A 21,979-nucleotide genomic window follows, 5' to 3' on the forward strand; every position below is an offset into this window, starting at 1 on the left:
GTTATGATGGATGTCTTGTTTGGCGCTAAAAAACTAATGTTTTGCTACCCTTGTAAGTCATATTTTATTACGTGATTGGGCTACAACAAATGATAAACATTCATGTTTTCTCAACCAATCATGAAGCTCGCAAACAACATTCCCACGACACATTTCTCCACCGAGAGTTCCTGCCTAAGGCCCACGTTGTCCCCACTATTTTATTCAGCTTTGACCTGCAAGCCCTTGCGTTTCTCGTAATTAATTTTACAGCAGCACAAATCATTCCCGTCATCATTCTGCAGCTAGATGAAACGGTGTTGAATATATCAAGAGATGTGAAATTGAATTTCAGGTTTTTGGTTGCATTTCTGATACTCACCAATGCTCTGGCCTAGCAGGCTGTTTTGCAAAGCTCATTTAGATAGACACAGATGTCTCATTTATTCGGCTGCAACCTCCTCCTGTTTCTTAGAGGACATGATGCGCATATCTAAGGAGGCTTGAACTTCATATCTTCAGTCTGAACTCCACAGACGCTTCGCAGGGCTATTAATATGCGTACTGGAGTTCAGTGGAAATGCAACCACTCCCACTCCTGTGATATTCAGATCCTCAATAGGCTCTTCTCTGAAGTCTGTTAGATTTGCTTTTTTTGCCAGTTTTGTAAATGCAACCGGTTTAAAAAGTAAAAGCACTATAATTCATCAAAACAAGACAATTTGAGGGATTCTTGTCTGTAGCACAAAGTTTATTGAACGTTTATTATCCTAATTCTAATCCCTAACCTTAATTATGGGCATATATATATTAAAAAGGGAATTAAAATTTAGCAGCAGTAGTAAATATTTATTAGCCAAGGGGCCTCAATCAGGTCCAGTTCTCGTGAACTCTCTTTAATAGAGGCCAGCGGTAATTAAGTAATGATTGATATACAGAATCAGGGTTTATTAGAAGTTTATTACATCATATTATAAGAGTGAATATGATAGACAGCTCATATTGTGGATATAGTTTTTGCAGGCAATGACTGTTTTCATTGGTCTCGTCATAATGAAAGCTTACAGACTGGAACTTTACCATGGTATAGAAAGTGTGCGAGTCTAAAATCGGGGTGTCACACCGAGTGTCGGGAAATGAGTCATCATGTGCGCTAGGGATGCTCATTTCGGTTAATTTCCCAACCGAGAACCGACACTCGTTATCCGAACATTAATCGATAAGATTCTAATAATAAATTGGAATAAAAAATACATGCTGCGTCTCATTTCGAATGCTGCGTCCTCCGGAGGTCGCGTTTGTCCGCCGCATACGCCTTCGCATGCGACATCCGGAGGACGCAGCCTTCGAAATGAGACACAGCTACAGTTGACGAGGGTCTGTGACACGTTAAATATACAAACTTTTTTTTCACGGATTAATTTTAACATGCAAACAGCAGCATAACGAATACATCAACAACAGCACCTGCATTCACATATTATCACATTTTCACGAACCTGCGGCGTTTTGGACAATGGAGAAAGCAAAGCATAACAATAGCATAAAATAAACAGGCAAGAAAAAAAACTGAATTAATTAATGATGACAAAACGAAAACACAAGAACCGGCAAGGTTTATTTCTGTCAGAAAGTTTTCTCATCAAATAAAAATAGCAGGCCTACCTCAATCCAAAGCTTGGAGTTTTTAATAAAGTAACATGTTTACGTGTTGTGGTGACAGTCTGGAGCTTGTTGACAATTAGACCCGCAGCAGAAAACACCCTTTCAGATGGCACGGATGTCCCAGGAATGTAGAGATAACGCCTCGGGAAGCGCGTCACATTTGCTTTCCACCAGCCAGTCTTAGCTAAATATAAATCCTCTAGATCTGCTATACCACCCAAAATACAAACATAATTTTTTACTTCTTCATATTTCACATTCGTATTTTTACGTCACGTCTAAAAGAAGGCAGGGAAACCACCGGTCGCGCTGTTTTCTTCTCCTTTCCAAAGCGCACGGGCAGCCGATGCTAAGCATCCATGAGATAAGTTTATGTAAAGGATAAATTGATGGCTAGCACCGAAATTCCCTTGCAGTAGCTCCGCTATTAGCTTTTCTTAAATATATAAAAACTTTATTTTGTGAGTGGATGGTCTGCCACAGTGCCCCTGATTAACAACTTCAAAGGCCATTTTCTCAATATTTTGATTTTTTTGCACTCTCAGATTCCGGAGTTTTAAACGGTTGTATCTCAGCCAGATATTGTCCTATTCTAACAACTCATATGTCTATAGAAAGTTTATTTATTCAGCTTTCAGATTATGTAAAAATCTCAATATCGAAAAATTGACCCGTTTTGTTGTCCAGGGTCACATTTCGGAGGGCATTTACACCTAGTCGCACGCGTCTGCATGCTCCGTGAGTTAATGCTTAGCATGTTTTTCTTTCACCATACAGAAAACTAAAGACATGTACGATTTAATAGTCATTTAAAAACATATTATTAAATTGTTTTTATTATTAAAAAAATTATTAATATTAAACTTAAAATAAACATACCTTTTTAATCGTTTAACTGATAGTATTAACCGGTCAAAATGTTAACGATCGGTTAATGGTTAAACGGTCAATATGAGCATCCCTAATGTGCGCCCATTTGAACAAGGAATTGGCTTCCTGACTGCTAAAGTGTGATTGATTTTAAAGCCTCATGTGGTACCTGATCACCAGACTTACTGTAATAAGTTGGGGTGGCAGTTATTTGGAAAGATGGGTCGTCTAAGACAGATATAGCATTCGGCTGATTTGGTAGTGCTGACAGAACCTATTCATCTCTGCTTAACCTGCTAGTACCACAATAGTTAACAATAGTCTGTTTTCACATACTTTATATTGTCATATTTTCTTCTCTGTTTTAATGTAACTGGTTCTTCAGCAGGTTTGCGATTTGACAGAAATCACCAATACGTATATGTAGACTGCGTGAAATCCTACACTTGATCAAAATCTCAAAAATCAAAGTCTTGTTTTTCCATTAAAAATATTTTATTCATAATTTAAATTTATATTTGACCCTCAGCGACCCCAGCATTGCTATTGATGATGTATTATTTTCTTCTCCTAAACATGTTAGTATAAAAAAGCGTGATGTTTACGCATATTTTGCTTTGGGGTTAGTTTAAGTGTTGCAATATTTCACCGGAATAATTAAGTATACAAGTACATATGCTTTCACAGCAAGCAAGGAGGCGGAAATTTGGATATTTTATCTCCGAGCTTCCCTCTGCCAAATGTATTATTCAGTATTCCTACACATTAGTGTACCCCCTGAAATTGTATATTTAAAAACCTACTGCACCTGCTGCAAGCCTTTCCAGTAAGCTTTAAAATCTCTTTACAAAAGGCTAAAACTGTATGTTCATCTCAGAGCTAGTATATAAGCTTTGTTAGTGTGACGTACGTTACATTATTAAAGTACTGCACAGTGCACACATTATTTTTCAGCTTACGCTGAACTTCTGTTTCATTTCTCTCCTTAGCCGTCACATGTCCGGCTCCTCTGCCCATCTCAAACGGCCTGCTGGAGGGTCGTGACTTTGAGTGGGGCACCAGCGTGAGTTACAGCTGCTCCCCGGGCTACGAGCTCTCCTTCCCCGCCATTCTCACCTGTGTGGGCAACGGTACATGGAGTGGTGAGGTGCCCCAGTGCTTGCGTGAGTACTGTATTTGTCTATTAATATTAATCAAAGTCTGTTTCAACCCTGCAGGGGCTTGCAACTCCATGCATGCTTCAAGCAGAAATGCCTACTCGGCTTTAGTTTTGGCAGATGGGAGGAACGTGATGATCGGACGTTGAATGACTGATGCATCATTATTGAGCACATATGTCAAAAATTAAGAACCTCCATTGATTCTGTTGGAATAAATGGCAGCGTTTGTATTCTTAGGAATATATACACTAAATGATTTAGACCTTTATTTAGAAACAATGCATGCAAAAAATTTGCTGTATGAAGAAAGTGTACCTCTGACTTGGTCAGAGTAGTGTATTTTTTTTTTTCATTTTCTGTTTCACTATTATTTTATGTCATGACAGCACATCTATAATTCATCAGGAAAACCATGTTTATTGTGCTACAGTAGATCCCAGACAGAGTCTGACCCGAATATTTTCTGTACCATGGATTATTCTGGTCATCGTCAAGCATGTTATTGATTATGTTTCTCTCCAGAGATCTATTGCTTTCCTGACAGTTGTTTACCCATGAACTCTCGCGGCTTTGGACCTTCCCCCATTGTTCTTTGATTATGTTTGGAATAGCACTGCTACCATACCTGTATAGAATACTTTGACTCCGTTTGCCAGTTCTGTATCCCGCACTGCACCTGACTTGACTTTCCATGTTCAGGCTGGAAATGATGAATGAACCAGATGTACCGTAGCACACCACTGTGCATACTACTGTTTCAGACATTTCGTGAAATAATGCCTACTTTTTCACTTGCTATTTTTAAAGAATTATAGGCAGCAATATTCTGTAAATGGTGAGCTGGTTTTCCATTCCAAACATAGCCGTTTAGTATTCCTCATTATTCTTTTTGTCTTTTTCTCTCTTAGTGGAACATGAAATAGTGCATATCAAAGATAAAGTGGCATCTTTATGTTTTCGTTCGCATGGTTGTTTTAGTCTGTATAGAAGAAATTGACTTCTTTATTTCATTAAGCTGAACTGTGTGTCTGTATTGTGAACCATGTTTTATAATGTGCACTTGGGGGAAAAGCAATAATAAAAAAAAACGGAAAACAGGATAAAGTGAACACAATACCTTTTGAGAATAGCGTAAAGGATGGTTTTTCGGAAGTTTTCAGCATCTCACATAAGATTGATAGAAATTAGTGTATGCTAATGATTCAGCTGTATACGTTTTTATCCTCTCTGTGTTTTGTAGCCAAGTTCTGCGGGGATCCTGGAATCCCTGCCTTCGGCTCCAGGGAAGGCCGCAGTTTCATCTACCAGTCAGAGGTTTCATTTAGCTGCATGGCCCCCTACATCCCTGTGGGCAGCACTACGCGCATTTGCCAGGCGGTTGGCACCTGGAGTGGATCCCAGCCTCGCTGTATAGGTAAATAAATTCCTGTACACGAACCGATAAGTGCTACATGGTACGTCTCGCTGTTTCTTTTGTGACCCAATCCACTTCAATATATAAGGCCTGACAATGCAAAACAATAACCAATGCTATTTTTTCCTACATATTTATTTAACTTCCTTACTTGTAGTATAGAAACGTTCTCTCTATGTAATTCTCAACAACAATTTCAAACAAAGGGAAACAAAGCTTAAAATACAGCTCTAAAATCTAAGAATAGCGATTTACGAAACACTTTTCTGCATGCATGTGTATGTGCATGCATTTGGACAGGTTTCTTTACATTGTGCCCCCATAAGGATGGTAAAAGCCAGCGCACAATGTAAATTAATTATGAAAGGAACTACATGATGTTAATTTGAAAATGTATAATGTAGAAAGGGTTATGTGAGGGTTAGGGGACAGAAAAGTAAAGTCATAATGTCTGCCATGTGGGAAAGCAAGTGTGTTCAGAGGTTGTTCTTTCCTTTTTATAATTTAGCGATATTATGAAAGTCCTAAGGTTGCCAGTGTCTACAATTATCAAATGCCTTTATGATTCTGTTTTTACATTATCAGAGGAAGCTGATTCATTTGAATTTAAAAAGTGTCATTTTACTGCCCTTTATACATTATGTGCCAAATGTACAATCTAGAACCGAAGAACCGAAGCAATTAGGGTCAATTAAGTCATTTTGTCAGAGTGTCTCTCGAGCTTTTCACGGTGCACATTTAGCAGAGCCTCTAAAGTCAAGAAAATTAAGCTAAGTGGTCAGATCTTGCACTTGGAATCTCAAGTTGTGCCACGAATAACACTTGTCGGTAACTCTAGCCGTCTTATGATTACCACCCACGACCAGAACCTCTTTTTTGTTTGTTGCTCAGTGCACAAAGAATCTCAAAGTATTTAGCAACAACTCCAAAGAAATCAATGCCCTCCCACTGCCCTATCAAACCAGGCCGGTGCTGCTCCAAACGGCCTCCATCCTGTTGATAGAATTACGTGGTGAACAGCAAAGCTGCTCCTTGTGCCCTCAGTGTGGATGAATAGAGAAGTTTCAGTAAGAAGTGCAGAACTGAAGCCAGGGGAAACTAAATTGCATCAGATACAAAAACTTAACAAACTTGCGTATCGGTTGCTGGCAGTGTCAGATCTTGAGAAAATGAGAACACCCTGCATGTCTGACCTGATGTCAATGAGCTTCTGCGACATAGAGGATTGAAACTGTGAGACGTTACCTGATCAAACTTACATAATCAAATTGCTTTAACCTAAACTTTTACACTTAACAAAATGAATATTACTTTTGACAGCAGCTACCCATGTGCACTCTTATGAGGACATGAGGCGGACCCACCTCCATTCAGGCCGCCATGTTGTGATGATATAACAGTGTTTTTGTAGGTCCATTTGGTGCTGTTAGAGCCGCAATATTACACGTTTCTTCAAGCTTGAAGTAGTTCTAGTAATTGTATAAAGGCCATTAAAATGCATGCAGATGTAACTTCAGTCATTTTTAAAAGCATTTTCCTTGGCTTATACATTCATTACAAAGACGTATGCTATTATCGTAGCAGCGTGTTCTTGTCTGAAATACAACAGAGACGGCTCTGGGTAAATAACAGCTATCTTGCTTATAATTCAGGCCATATAATGCTGGACAAGGCAGGAACAGACACAAATGGCACAGTAGAGCGGCGAAGAGTAGTGCCGATGACAAACCGATGCGAGCTGCAAAACTACTTTCCGTAAATACGCTTTTTTTGAAAGCATTAGGGAGCCGAATAATGTGTTTTTTGTCTGAGCCATTATTTCATGTTAGATAAACTTTCATCTAATAAATTTAAATTAACTAACTAAAAATTTAATTTAATGAAAAGTAAAAACAAAACTTAATATGTCTGGGTAAAAAAAGTGCTTAATCATTAAAATATCTTCACTTTCCTATCTAAATATTAGATACAGCTGAGTTACAAGTGAGAAAAATGTGAGTATACGCAAGCACAGTCCAAATGACCAATTCACATTTTAAAACCGTGGAGGTACATTTGATGTGTTTAAAAACAATTACTTTTCATTAAATTTATATTAGATGAAAGTTTATCTAACATAAAATACTGGTTCAGACAAAAAACACATGATTCGGCTCCCTAATGCTTTCAAAAAAAGCATATTTACAGAAAGTAGTTTTGCAGCTCGCATCGGTTTGTCATCGGCACTACTCTTCGCCGCTCTACTGTGCCATTTGTGTCTGTTCCTGCCTTGTCCAGCATTATATGGCCTGAATTATAAGCAAGATAGCTGTTATTTACCCAGAGCCGTCTCTGTTGTATTTCAGACAAGAACACGCTGCTACGATAATAGCATACGTCTCCATAATGAATGTACAAAAAATCCCACGACTAGTCGACATCAAGCGTGTCGCGTTAGAGCATTAATGTCGACTAGTTCGTGCACCCCTAGTTTGCACACAATTTATGCATCACTCACTGTTCAGTTGATGGTTTCTGAGGATCTATCCATAATTCCGCTATATTGCGTATAGTTTATTTTTGTCGAAACGCATCTGATTTATTGTTTGGATTTGTTGCATGTAATTTACTATAGTACTTGTTGAATATTTATCTCTGCACTGTTTCCTGAGTGAAGCACGTTTGATTTTTCTCCATTGTTCTGCTGCTGTTTATATGAAAGATGTGGAGCGAGCGGTGGAGGTGCATGGTTTTGCTTGGCGCTTGGAGCATTTTTGATGAAAGTCTAAGCATCAGCACTTTCTCTTATTTTAAGATTGCGCCGTACAGGCCGTTCTATGACGATATTACACAAAAGTTAACGGCCATTTCAAAATACAGGTTTTGAAAAGAGGGCAGAACAGAATTTCTTTTTTTTTTCCCTTTAAATGTTAGCCAGTTGACAGTAATCTGTTCTGTTTTTCAGATTGTATTAGCTATTTTGTGACCATCTTACTTTTTCCACCAAGGATTTCTTTCTAAAGAAAAAGTTAGAAAAATATTTTTATATTAGATCTTCTGATGGTTTCTTACATTCTCTTTCTTCGGGGAGGTTCTCTGGCCTCATTCACTCTTGGTTTACTCAGAGAATTATATTAGTTGCTTCTCTATGCTGTTGAATTATGGGAAGCACCACAGAGAAGGAATTCAATTCGGTTATATTCAATATCCACAAAGAATTGTTTTTAAATCAAGAAAGCTAATATCTCTCTCTTTGTATGAACTGGCCTGGCTGTATTCCTGGCGTATAGCTACATCCATTTCTCCTTATCTCATTAACAAAGACTCTGTACCCCTGAGTACAGTGTTTATCCGATTAGACCCCTCAGTTTATATGTCCATGAGGGAACTCTTCTCCTAACATCAATAAATACATTGATAATTGTTTTTAATTGAGCAAGTAATTGAATAATTGGTCCCAGTTCTGCAAGGCCATTATTGAGGAGCCGTGAACAGCCAGCAGGAGATTTGGATGAGCTCGCTTCATTTTCTGATTGGCGTCTTTAAACATTCAGTGTATTGTGCCAACACAAGATGTCAGCCATGGCCCCAAAGTATAATCATGAAGCGGTTTCAACAGTTTTATTATGGCTTCTTTTATATCCTCAAAGAAATCATAACAGTTACGGTGGGTTGGGGGTTATGGGTGGAAGTTAATTCCTGTAAAATGTTTTAAAATAAAAATTTATGTACACACATATACAGTATAAATATACAAATACATACACAGGGCTCGACATTAACGCTCGTCCGGGACAAGTGAATGTTTTGTATGGGCAAGTGAGAGAGAATTTTACTTGCCCGACCGGACAAGTAACTTGAAAAAATAAACAGTGCGACATACACTCACCTAAAGGATTATTAGGAACACCATACTAATACGGTGTTTGACCCCCTTTCGCCTTCAGAACTGCCTTAATTCTACGTGGCATTGATTCAACAAGGTGCTGAAAGCATTCTTTAGAAATGTTGGCCCATATTGATAGGATAGCATCTTGCAGTTGATGGAGATTTGTGGGATGCACATCCAGGGCACGAAGCTCCCGTTCCACCACATCCCAAAGATGTTCTATCGGGTTGAGATCTGGTGACTGTGGGGGCCATTCTAGTACAGTGAACTCATTGTCATGTTCAAGAAACCAATTTGAAATGATTCGAGCTTTGTGACATGGTGCATTATCCTGCTGGAAGTAGCCATTAGAGGATGGGTACATGGTGGTCATAAAGGGATGGACATGGTCAGAAACAATGCTCAGGTAGGCCGTGGCATTTAAACGATGCCCAATTGGCACTAAGGGGCCTAAAGTGTGCCAAGAAAACATCCCCCACACCATTACACCACCACCACCAGCCTGCACAGTGGTAACAAGGCATGATGGATCCATGTTCTCATTCTGTTTACGCCAAATTCTGACTCTACCATTTGAATGTCTCAACAGAAATCGAGACTCATCAGACCAGGCAACATTTTTCCAGTCTTCAACTGTCCAATTTTGGTGAGCTCGTGCAAATTGTAGCCTCTTTTTCCTATTTGTAGTGGAGATGAGTGGTACCCGGTGGGGTCTTCTGCTGTTGTAGCCCATCTGCCTCAAGGTTGTGCGTGTTGTGGCTTCACAAATGCTTTGCTGCATACCTCGGTTGTAACGAGTGGTTATTTCAGTCAAAGTTGCTCTTCTATCAGCTTGAATCAGTCGGCCCATTCTCCTCTGACCTCTAGCATCAACAAGGCATTTTCGCCCACAGGACTGCCGCATACTGGATGTTTTTCCCTTTTCACACCATTCTTTGTAAACCCTAGAAATGGTTGTGCGTGAAAATCCCAGTAACTGAGCAGATTGTGAAATACTCAGACCGGCCCGTCTGGCACCAACAACCATGCCACGCTCAAAATTGCTTAAATCACCTTTCTTTCCCATTCTGACATTCAGTTTGGAGTTCAGGAGATTGTCTTGACCAGGACCACACCCCTAAATGCATTGAAGCAACTGCCATGTGATTGGTTGATTAGATAATTGCATTAATGAGAAATTGAACAGGTGTTCCTAATAATCCTTTAGGTGAGTGTATACGTAGAATAATAATATGTGCCTTAGACAGAGCTCAGAGCTGCGTGTTTGTGCTTGTTTGTGTGTGACAATAATCAATGCGCACCGCACTGAGTCCACGCGGACGCAGAATCCTGTTATTTAAATGTCATCTGGCTGTTCTGCGTGTCTGAGTGAATTATGTGCACAGTTTAACATACAACACGAGTGATGGTCGAGGATTTATCTGCGTCTGCACTGTATGAGGATATGAACACATGAACTTCATCTCCAGAGTTGCTCTGAAAGTTTATTTTACGATCGTTTTACTGTTTGAGTGAAGCTATCTGCAAACAAGCGTCTACCGAAAACCCGTCAAAATAAAAGTCCCGTTAAATTGAACACTCGGACAAAAACTACAGTAGTGTACTATAGTATTTGCTATTGAAAATTGAAGTGCCCTTGTAGTAAATTGATAAACACTGTATACTATAGTAAAGTTCAAAAACAATATAGTAAGAATTTTACTGCAGTTTACCAGTTTACTACGAATTTATGTGGACAAATATACCACTATTGTATAGTTAAAAAGGAAAAACACAGAACTTAGAAATATTAAAACAAATTTAGGTAATCTAAAAATGATATGGCTCTAATTTATCCATCTGTATGTAACATTGATGTCTTTTGTCAGTTATCTGCTTGTTCATGTTGAACTACACTTGCACATTTCTGCCTGTGCTACCAAACTTTAAACCTCTCTAGCACCAGTGCTATGTGCAAACAAAGTTAACTTACAGCCTTAACACTAATAATAATTACTGCTTGCCTTTGTCTTATAGCAGTCACAGAGAGTAACGGCCTATAACCAAATTCAGGCGGCCAAAGCGGACACTAGTTAAAATGCTTAGAAGCAAACTTGACCAATCTAAATCCGAAACAATTATATTGATTATATTATATTATAATTCAAATAAAATATCATCTTTGGACAAGTAATTTTTGTGAATGACAAATTTACTTGTCCGAAGGACAACCACATGGCCATGCTTAATGTCAAGCCTTGATACAGTACATACTGTGTAGTCATGTAATAAATAAAATTAATATTGCCTTGTTAGTCTTAGTTGCACTGGACAGACAAGTCAATGTATGATAAGTGCAATGTACAGTATGTTTGTCATTGGTGTGAGGTTCCAATTCTAGAAGAATATCTTTAAAGTTATAGAATAGAATAGAATAGAATAGAATAGAATAGAATAGAATTGATAAGGCATTCTGAGCTGAAATCTGCATCCAAGCCCATCATTGTATGTATTAAATCTGATAAAGAACTATACTGGAGATTAGCCATATTCTGCGTTTGTCATAAATACTTTCCCGGACACACTCAAGATGTCATGTTGGCATTGTCCTTTGAACCATATGTTCTTTTACCTATGAACCATGAAAGTAATTTACCTTCGTGTTACCTGGCTCATAGAAAACCACTTTTTATATCTGACGGTTCCTTATGGGATGCACTGATTGCACACTTCAAATCTCAGCAGAATCCATATGTCATCCGGGTATTGTTCTCCTGCTCTGTCATGAAACATCCTACTCATTTCCTGTACTACATGCAGTGTAGCAGGGAAGTATGCATATTCAGACTCGGTGTAAAACGAGGGTGATTTGAATGCATGCTTCTTTAAATGTACTAGTTTCTCAGCTGGCCTCATAGCCCCCGGCTCTTCCTTCACAATCAAAGCAACACAACCCTTCATTTCCTTCACAATCTGCTATTTTCCCAGCGTGGCAATGCAGTCATATATTTTCCACGGGCTGATTCCATATTAATAAGCGCGCCTCTCTCGAAAGCGGTTGGTTGTGTAAGCCTAGCAGGTTGTCCTGTCATTTGCACGGCTGCATTGAATCCGATGGTCTCTGCGTCAGCTCCAAAATGTGCTCCACATCCCAATTACAGAGCAGCACAGCTGCGTCGTAGCGGATTCACCGCTGTAGCAACACTGCCCCCTACTGGGTCTCCATCAGGCCGTCATTTAATAAAAAGTGTTACGACACTGCAGCTGCAGCACTTACATAAACAAACATGCAGCATCGCTACGAGCACTGTTAAGACTGATGTGTCTTGGCACATGTGAAGGGCAGTGTTGTTTTTATGAGATTGAAATGTTATTCTTTCTCGTTATGGTTAAAAGTTGTGGCATGTGAGGAGATATTTACAAGAGGAATGTGAGTTCATTTCTTTTCTGTCTGTCCTCTTTTTTACAGAGCCAACTCGCACAACATGTGAGAATCCTGGGACGCCGCGTTATGGCTCTTTAAACAGGACCTTCGGCTTTAAGGTAAGTGGATACACTCCCATGTTGTATGTGAAACACAATTGCAATTGATAGGGAATTGTTATAAGAGTACAAAGTTACTGACTCAGAATTATGGCTTAGCTATGAATCATGCTGTCAGTTTGAAAATCTGCTCTGTTGGTCTGGGATTTTAAGAAAAGAGCTTGCCTTTGTTTGCTTGCAAATTATTAAAATAAAAATATTTTTTTTTTGGCTTTAGGATATATGTTTCTTTTCTAGAGCATTTAAGTGGAGAAAAGTAAGTATTGTGCAGAATGAGTCATCAATATTTTTAGTTCGCTGACCCGGAAGAGTAAAACTGTTTATATTAAATGAATAGGCCTATATACAGTATAGAGTAACATTCAGGAGTAGACTAGTATTTACATGGCCTTGAAAAAAACATAGAAGATATTCATCCTGAAATGAAATGATTTTCACCGAATGGCTTTTCTCAAGCATGTGAAGAGTGCCACTCCATCCACTTGTAAACCCTCTTTTGTCTCAAATCCACTACAAAATATTATTGCTCTTAAGACTTTCCTGTAGAACCACTCTAAAAAAAATGTGCCTGACTGCAAGAAATCACAGGACCCACTTGAATAGAAAAAAATTACGTCCTAGTATATTAATTTAATCCGGTTTCTGAGGTCAAAACCAGCAGAGGCATTCCAGCATTCATCCGGCCTCAAGAAAAAGGAGCTAGTCGAGCTCTTTTGCTTTCCGGGGCTTAATGATGTTAGAGTCGGGAAGGGGAGATATTACGTGCCCCAGATAAGCAGCAGTGGCCGTGTACACCGCGAGCAGGGACATGTTAATCAATTAATGTACTAAGCCCACGTGCCATTCTGTGATGTTTTAATATTTTACTCCCTTAAGTAATGCCGGAGCCACAGTTGTGGTCATTTGTCACATGACCTCGGTGATTACAACATGTTGCAGTAGCCCAACAATTTTGCATGAGAAGTGCAACCATATATTACAGTCGGAAGTACCACTTTACATCACTAGTGGTCTGAAAAGGTCACAGTGGCGTTCTACAGTAAGTGCACATACAGGCGATTACATTAACTGTAGGTAAGTAGAATGTAGTAGGATATACCCTAACATTATCGCAATTCCACTTTAGCTTTTAAGAGTGAGTGTAGGTCAGGGATCTAGCTAAATTCATTTTAAAAGTCCAGCGTATGAAATTTAGCGGCATCTAGTGGCGAGGTTGCAAACTGCAACCAACAGCTCACTCCACCGGCTCCATTTCAAAGCACTACGGTGGCTGACTCGGGACTAAGATGTCGTCGCATTTTCGCTTCTTTGCCGAAGGAGATCACGTATTTACGAAACACGCTCTCTAAGCAGTTTGTCTGTTTAGGGCTACTGTAGAAACAACATGGCGAATTCCATGCAAGGGGTCCCGCGGTGTATGTAGATAGAAATGTAGAAGCTCATTCTAAGGAAATAAAAACGTAATTATTCATTATGTAAGGTCTTTATAGACACCTGAACACATAGTTATGTATATTACATTGCATTTCTGTCAGTAGATATTCCTAAAAATTTCACACTGCACCTTTAAAGTATGATCATATTTTTTCTTATAGGTTGGAAGCATGGTGGCTTTCCAGTGTCAGCCTGGTCACCTGTTGCAGGGCTCCACTACCCGTCTCTGCCAGGCTGACCTCACCTGGAGCGGGAACCAGCCAGAGTGTATCCGTAAGTATCTTCTTTACCAAACTAGACAGGTGCAACACTTATAACCATCTGTTTTAAATGACAGAAATGCAAAGCGTCTCCAAACGCATATTGGTTTGGCATTATGATGTCATTTTTGAATACATTAACTACAATCCCCAACAAGTGTGGCCTTTACATCCATCTTATCTATATCTGTCTATAGAAGTTTATTGGTGTGGGTTTAACTCCCAGAAAACCCAAACATAAAAATGTGTACCTTGAGTGCAACGTCACTTTGCATAAAAGCGTCTGCCAAATGCATAAATGTAAATCCGTGTCATAAATACTATACTTTTACTATTGCTGAAGTGTCAAAGTATTAAGAGCACAATACTCTATGATATATCACCACCTGATAAGGAACTAAATGATGACATGGGTATTCAGCTAAAGTAAATGGGTCTCTTTGAGATTCGTATTATTTGAAAGAGGAGAGATTAATGGTCTACTTTTTCACAATGGGCATTTGAGTTCCTCTGAATTGCTTTTGAATTATGTGGGTGATGTATCTTACAGAGTTGTGACGTGTATCTTGGCGTACTGCTTCACTTCGTATAAGAATGCTCAGTTTGTTCTGTTTTCGATTTAAGCAGACAGACAGAGCTGCTCTTTTTACCTCGAGTGTATCTGATCTGGTCTTTATATGTGACGCACTGGAGGTGTTCTGGTATCTTCGCGTCTCAAAGCTTTTCTCTGCAAGTCACTTCAAAATACCCCTGACTGACAATATGCTTTGACATTTGGGTCGAATGCGTGTACTGACATCACCTTTAAATCATAAATGGATGAACGTGTCTTTAGATACACAAGAGGCCTGGTTTAAATCCACAACTGCTTATCTACAGAAGCTCCAAAATCAACATCATCAAAGCAGCCTGGAGACAGAGAAAACAGCTGGTTTCCAATTTCAAATGACAGATTGCCATTCGGTTCAAGCATTTCAAAAGCTAATTACATTTCGCATCATGCCACTACCCCAAAGTTCTGTCATTGTTTTGCGAAAATCAGGAAATTAAACAATGAGATGGCTAAAAAGCAACAGCGCTTAATTGTAAGTCTGTGATAAAACAGCTTTTGTGTGTTTGCCACCTAATCACTCCATTTTGTTCCCAAGAATAATCGAGATCCTTCCGTAATTACGTACTGTAATTTTGTTTACACAGTGCAGTTGGCGACTCACAGAGTCGGGCTGAGCACTAAATCATCTTTCTCATTCCCCTCTTGTATTTTACATGGAATTGGATAATGGCTGTCCACTCCATCAGCGTTCCACTAGATTTGTTTCTGAACAAATAACTTACAGCCTCATGGCCTACCCCGTCCTGTGAATTTATACATCAAATGGACTGTAGCATATACGATTATTGAAATGATGTCAATTTTAGCAGTACATAACGGGTAGAAGAGTTTAGAAGACTGTTTTTGTATAATTACTATGTAATAACTAAGAAATAACACATTTATTACACCACTGTTTGTAGAATTACGCAGAATTGGAACTGTTAAACCAAAGCAATTTCTCTAAAAGGCCTGATTACTTTTCTTTCTTCTGTGGCGATACTATTGATATAGTGCTCATGGATAGAAAGCCTTATCAAAGTCTTGGATAAAAGAATGGGTCCAGGGCGCTGAGACAAAGCTTCAATTTCAACTACTTTTGATCAAAGTCGTAGTGATGGTGGAGCTGTTGGAATGACTGAGTGAGCATCGGCTCGCGTTTGATCTGCTGGCGTGACAGGTATAGGTGCGCTCGCTTTAAGTGCCGTCTGCCAGCATGCATCAATGTCCCCTCGGTTCCCTCAGCTCTCAGCCGGCTTCTGTGGGCACAGGAACACACCGATGTCAGCTACCAAGAGAGAGATTCTCGCCAAAGAGACAGAGCACGTCATCTTAAAAGTTCAAACTTTGTTTTGGTTTCGCCCGCTGGAGTTTGAAGCCTGATTATATGGGACGGAGACAGTTTGCTGAAAGCTGAGATTGGGTCAGATCATTCCTGTTATGCAATACATGCACAAATCCCCACATTGTACTGTATGTACTAATATATTGAAAAAACTCACATATATTAAAAGTCATTTTAGTTTTATGACTATACAATAATAAAGTGAACAATATTTTGCTACTTTGTTTTGAATGGATGTTACCATTTGGTCCTTGGATGAAATGGACTCACGTTTTACATTAAAATATGACAATTTATTACATTTCCATTAAGTGTGTGTTCTGAAATGTTGTTTTATTGTATGCATTTTTACAATGTTTAAGATGACAAACATTGGTGTATGAAAGTAAGCAGTGTATATTTCTCAAAGGCTGGTTAAAAATATTTCCTTCACCGTTTATCGGGCAAGTTACCGTATTTGGCAACTTAATCTACCAATCACAATGGCGTTTCCACGCCTCTCCGTGAGCTTGTGTAAGCGCATGGATGTCTCCCAGTCAACAATAGAGATCAGTCTACGTCATAAATCCTGACATCATGGCATGTGACCAATCATGATTTGCCGGGGACGTTTCAAACTTCAGGGTAATTCCGGAATTTGTGAAACACGGATCGCGCTCCTGCCTACTCCCACAAATACGTAAATATCATCGCAACAAACAATGATAAGTTAATGAAAGTCACACGTTATATGGTTGAATAGTTGTGTTTAATGTTGAGATAGATGTTGTTTGCGTAGGATTTCTAGAAATTAGTGGACATTGTTTCTGAAAATTGGCGTGATCATATTTGTTCAGGTAAATGACAAAGTGTCCATTTTTAGACACGCTGATGCGTCTAGTAAGTCATACTTTTACTAATAATGATTTGTAACATAGCGCAAAAGTATTTATTGATACATTGAATGTTGCCACAGGTTTGTATAACATTATACAGTGATCCAGTAGGAAGCTTAAACTATAACCGGTATAAACAGTATGTATTATACCCAAATGGCATATATTTGTGTGTTTTTTACTGTGAGCCTTATTACTGCTAAAACAAGTGGCACCAGCAGTACTTAGTGCTATTTTTCACTTCTTATTATATATTTACAATTTATATGTCAATATTCTTTGTTTTCAATAGATCTGCTCTTCACTGTCAAGGTTTTGAGTGTGTTTGTGTTCCTAAATAAAAGACTAAATGTATCTAGGTAAAAGAAAAAATGTTCCTAAATATAAGAAGTTTATATAAGTTTTATGCATTTATTTATATTTTATATGTGTCTTATATTTTTAAATACTGTATATAAATGTTTTGGAGGGGAAATTATCATAGACCGGCGAGGAACCATAACTTCATTGACCTTGATTTTAAACATCTTTTTTTTCTTCTTTTAAGTCACAAAAGTCTTGTAATAACCTCCAATAACACTGCAGGGTTGAAATTTTGAATTTCTAAGTATTTCAATGAGTGCTTAACATAGACATATACATTTTTTATTAGATTTAGACGCAACGTTACTGTATTTTTTGCTGTTTCTCCTTTCACATTATTCTGTTTTTCTTTCTTCCCCCCAACCCCCCCCCCCCCCCCTTGTAGCCCACAACTGTAAGCAGCCAGAGAGCCCCCCTCATGTCGATGTTGTGGGGATGGATCTGCCCTCCTATGGTTACACTCTCATCTACACCTGCCAAGCTGGTTTCTTTTTGTCTGGCGGCTCTGAGCATCGGGTCTGCCGGTCCGATGGAACCTGGACTGGGAAGATGCCTGTGTGTCGAGGTATCAAAGTCTGCCACCACATTCAATGTTTGCTTGTTGAGCTTACATTCTGAATATTCCCTTCCGAAGCTTCATGCCCAGTCAAATGTGCTTTCTAAGGTTTCTGAGCCAAGTCTATTTTAAGTGCAAACATATTTCAATATTAAAGGTCCAGTGTATGAAATTTAGCAGCATCTAGCGGTGAGGTAGAATTGCAACAACGGTTCACTCCACCACTCGCGTCTCCCTTCCGAAGCACTACGGTGGCTGACACGGAACCAAAATGTCATCACGTTTTCGCTTGTTTGTTGAATGAGATAATGTATTTACGAAACGCGCTCTGTTGAGTTGTTTCTTTCAAATTCTTAAATTTATTCCGGACAAATCAAGACAAATAGTTTTCCTTCCAATAACTTTGTTTTTACTGGTCCTGCCGAAGTGAGCATTTGCTCAGGTGGGTTGTCGAAGCACTAGCGTGTGGCCTCCATGCTGCAGTGCTGTGATTCTATCTTCCCAGTCTTCATCCTGCAGCTCTGAGTGCGACCGCAGCAGCCAGCATACGCCGCCGTGCATGCACACAGCTGCACACTTCAGGCTTCACAGTAATTACTGCACATAAACAGATGTGATTGTTTATAAGAAAAACTCCCAAGCGATTGACTGAGAGCTTCTACATACCGTAATGGAGGCAGTTTTTCTTCCCATTTGTCTGCACCTCTATACTAACTAGGAGGCACCTTTTATTTGTAATGTTGTGCTGCTTGATGTGTTGACCATGTTCTCCATCTCAATAAAAATAAAAATATTTAGTTTTATTTTAAACATTTGAATTAAAACATTGAACATTTTGTACAAATTAAAAAAAAATTCTAATAATAATAATAATAGTAATAATTAATATTTAGTCATTAATATTTTATAATTATATAATTATAATTAATATTTAGTTATTATTATTATCATTAATATGTTTACCTTTTGTTAAAAAAGGACAGTGAACACTTTATTTTTATTTATTTATTTTTAAAACATTTATAATATTTATTGTATTGTGACCTGTCCCATTTTATGCGAGTCCGTTCTAAAACATCCCAAATCAGTCTGGAGGTGCTCCTGTACAACTAAAAATGCATAAAATAGTGTGTTGCCAGTTTCATCTCTCAATCTGTTTCTAAAATGAATGTTTAATTCATAGAGTTTTGCTTTTTCTTTTACAGCGGGCTCTAAACTATCCGAAAAGCCTATTAAACCAGTCCAAGGGACACCGAGTCCAAAGCTAAATGGTGGGTGCATTTTTATGTTTAATATGAAAGACTACTTATGACTGTATTCATCTTGCCTAGAATAAATAATTCCAGCTGCAACGTTGTTTTCTTGGCCACAGAGCGCAGTGGTAACCCAAACACTTGATATTTGTGATGTAATGTAAACCACAGGCTCAGGAAGAGTAGACTAATGAGAAGAAAACAGGTTCCAGTTAGTTTGATGGTAAAGCAGGCCACAAGACACTCCACTGGAAGCACAAGATAATCCTGAAGAATTTAGCTAGACGTTCTCAGGGCATAGCTTACATCTTACATTTCTATAATTAGTGGAACACAAAAGGAGATATTTTGAGAAATGTCTCAGTGGTTTTGTGTGCATACAATGGAAGTCAATGGGGCACTATGTTGTTTGGTTACCAACATTCTTCAAAATATCTTATTTTGTGTCCTGCCAAAGAGAGAAAGTCATACAGGTTTGAAATGACAAGAGGGTGAGTATATGATGACCGAATGTTTATTTTTGGGTGAACTGTCCCTTTAAGGGAGGCTGTGACTCTATTCAAAAAAGCATGACCTTAAGTATCTTAATTCCATACAACATAAATTTACATTTATTAAGGACACAAATTTTCATCAAATTTATTAAGCATCATCCTGCTAATAGAAGAAATTCAGTTATTTGTTTGTTGTTTTTCAGTTCCCGATGATGTTTTTGCCCCTAACTACATCTGGAAAGGCTCCTACAACTACAAGGGAAGAAAGCAACCGATGACTTTGAGCATCACAAGCTTTAACACAACCACGGGTAGAGTTAACGTCACATTAACAAGCAGCAACATGGAACTACTGCTTTCAGGTTGGTTTGCTGCACATTTACACAATAACTGCTGTCTGATCTGACAGCTCAAATTAAAATACAGACATCTTTGGATCAGAGGAAGGAAAGGTTGTGTTTCCGCTATCGCAAAATCTGATTTAATCCATCGGGGAAAATTTAACTAGACTGATCAAATTGTTAATGATGAGCTAGATCATTAGACCGGTTATATCCCTACCTCCCTCATTTACTGCCACTCATGAGTCTTAATAAAGCTGACACGTGCTTTACGTCAACGAATTAATCTTGTACGGCTTCACATTTGGGTGGGCAACAGTAATTATCAGCGGGAAGGGTAAATACAGTACAAGTCACTCGTGTCGACGTCAGAGCGGTTATGTGATTGTAATGATGGAACAAAAGAACATGAACAGATTCTTCACCCGAGGAGGCAGTTTGATGGCGGCACATTTTTTATTTTATTCTCATTTGTAGTTTAGGGCGCAAGTAGACAATCAAAGAATCTTTGCCAATTCTGTTTTTTATTCATTCTGGAGTAAAGTGAAACAACAATGTGTGTCTGGATGTGCGTACACAGTTCTGTTTGGCCGAGATGAGAAGAGAGAAATGATAAAACACCTTCATACCATGTGTAGACAGCTGTCTGCTCTCTGTCATAGGTGTCTATAAGAGCCAGGAAGCCCGTCTGATGCTGCTAGTGTACCATGTGAAAGCATCCTCTCTCACCACACTCAGCCAGATCAAAGAGGAGTCCTGGACTCTGGATGGATTTGTATGTGCTCTGAAGATTCTGACTTTTAGTTTCATCCTATTAAATGAAAAATCGCAAAGAAATTGTCTACGAAATAATAATGGAATAATTGAATAAACAAGCAAGACAGTGTTTATAATTCAGTAAAACATAACTGAAATTGATCTTAAATGAGCCATAATGTAGCAATCTCATAGCAATAATTTCCACTGGGATAAAAGAATGTGGCGTTATGAACCAAAATGAATGCAAACTGTTGATGCTGCACTGTATATTATTACATAAAGATGCTTTTAACATGTCAGAATTAATAGTGAAACTTTGTAACTCTGTTAACGGATAGTTCACCCAAAAATGAAAATTCTGTCATCACTTACTCGCCCTTTTGTCATTTCAAACCTGTATGAAAACCTTTCTTTCTTCCACAGAACACAAATAAAGATATTTTGAAGAATGTTGTGAAACCGATCAGCATACCCATTCACTTGCATTGGTTTTGTGTCCACACAATAGAAGTGAATGGGTGCCAGCACTGTTCGGTTACCAACCTTTTTCAAAATGTCTTCTTTTATGTTCTGTGTAAGAAAGTCATACAGGTTTAAAATGACAAGAGGGGGTAAGTAAATGATGACCGAATTTTCACTTTTGGGGGAACTATCCCTTTAAACCTATTTTGCAGGGTAAACAGTAGTGATTATTTCTCATTGGCTGTTTTATTCAGGTATCTGTAGAACCAGATGGGTCCTCATATGTCTTTCAAGGCTTTATACAGGGTAAAGACTACGGCCAGTTTGGTCTGCAAAGGCTAGGTATGGTGTCCTATGTTTACTCTTGCGTATTTCTAACAATTTCAGTGTGTTTTATTAACATAATTCTTAAAAAATGTAAACATTTATTTTGGATTCAGCAAAAAAAGAATGTTTATAAAAGTTTTATTGCCATAATTCTTGAAAATATTTCAATGGAATTTCAATCAAATCTGATCAAAATTGATTTTATGTTATTCTCGCATTATTCATTTTAATGGAAAGACATACATGGGTGCTATTTTGTCCTGCAAACGTTACCGATCGTGTTTCTTCATCTTTTACAGGTTTAAATATGTCGGAAAGTAATAATTCGTCTAATCCACCACATGGTACAAACAGTAGCTCTGTGGCCATAGCAATCCTTGTGCCTTTTTTCGCCCTGATATTTGCAGGCTTTGGATTTTATCTCTACAAGCAGCGGTAAG

At 38.5% G+C, this 21,979-nt stretch overlaps 1 protein-coding gene across 5 annotated transcripts in view; it reads left to right on the plus strand.

The window, feature by feature from the left end:
* csmd3b (CUB and Sushi multiple domains 3b) overlaps window positions 1-21,979 on the plus strand; it is a 363,456-nt gene that overhangs the window by 338,855 nt on the left and 2,622 nt on the right. For all 5 annotated transcript variants that reach the window (XM_057354136.1, XM_057354137.1, XM_057354139.1 and 2 more), the window contains 10 exons: window positions 3,504-3,677; window positions 4,915-5,088; window positions 12,405-12,478; window positions 14,074-14,185; window positions 17,733-17,912; window positions 19,109-19,174; window positions 19,854-20,012; window positions 20,654-20,766; window positions 21,467-21,554; window positions 21,839-21,974. In XM_057354136.1, the coding sequence (XP_057210119.1) occupies window positions 3,504-3,677; window positions 4,915-5,088; window positions 12,405-12,478; window positions 14,074-14,185; window positions 17,733-17,912; window positions 19,109-19,174; window positions 19,854-20,012; window positions 20,654-20,766; window positions 21,467-21,554; window positions 21,839-21,974 (1,276 nt within the window). The remainder of the gene's footprint in view (window positions 1-3,503; window positions 3,678-4,914; window positions 5,089-12,404; window positions 12,479-14,073; window positions 14,186-17,732; window positions 17,913-19,108; window positions 19,175-19,853; window positions 20,013-20,653; window positions 20,767-21,466; window positions 21,555-21,838; window positions 21,975-21,979) is intronic.

The sequence above is a fragment of the Triplophysa rosa genome, linkage group LG16 (assembly GCF_024868665.1).
Source record: "Triplophysa rosa linkage group LG16, Trosa_1v2, whole genome shotgun sequence".
Classification (NCBI taxonomy): domain Eukaryota; kingdom Metazoa; phylum Chordata; class Actinopteri; order Cypriniformes; family Nemacheilidae; genus Triplophysa; species Triplophysa rosa.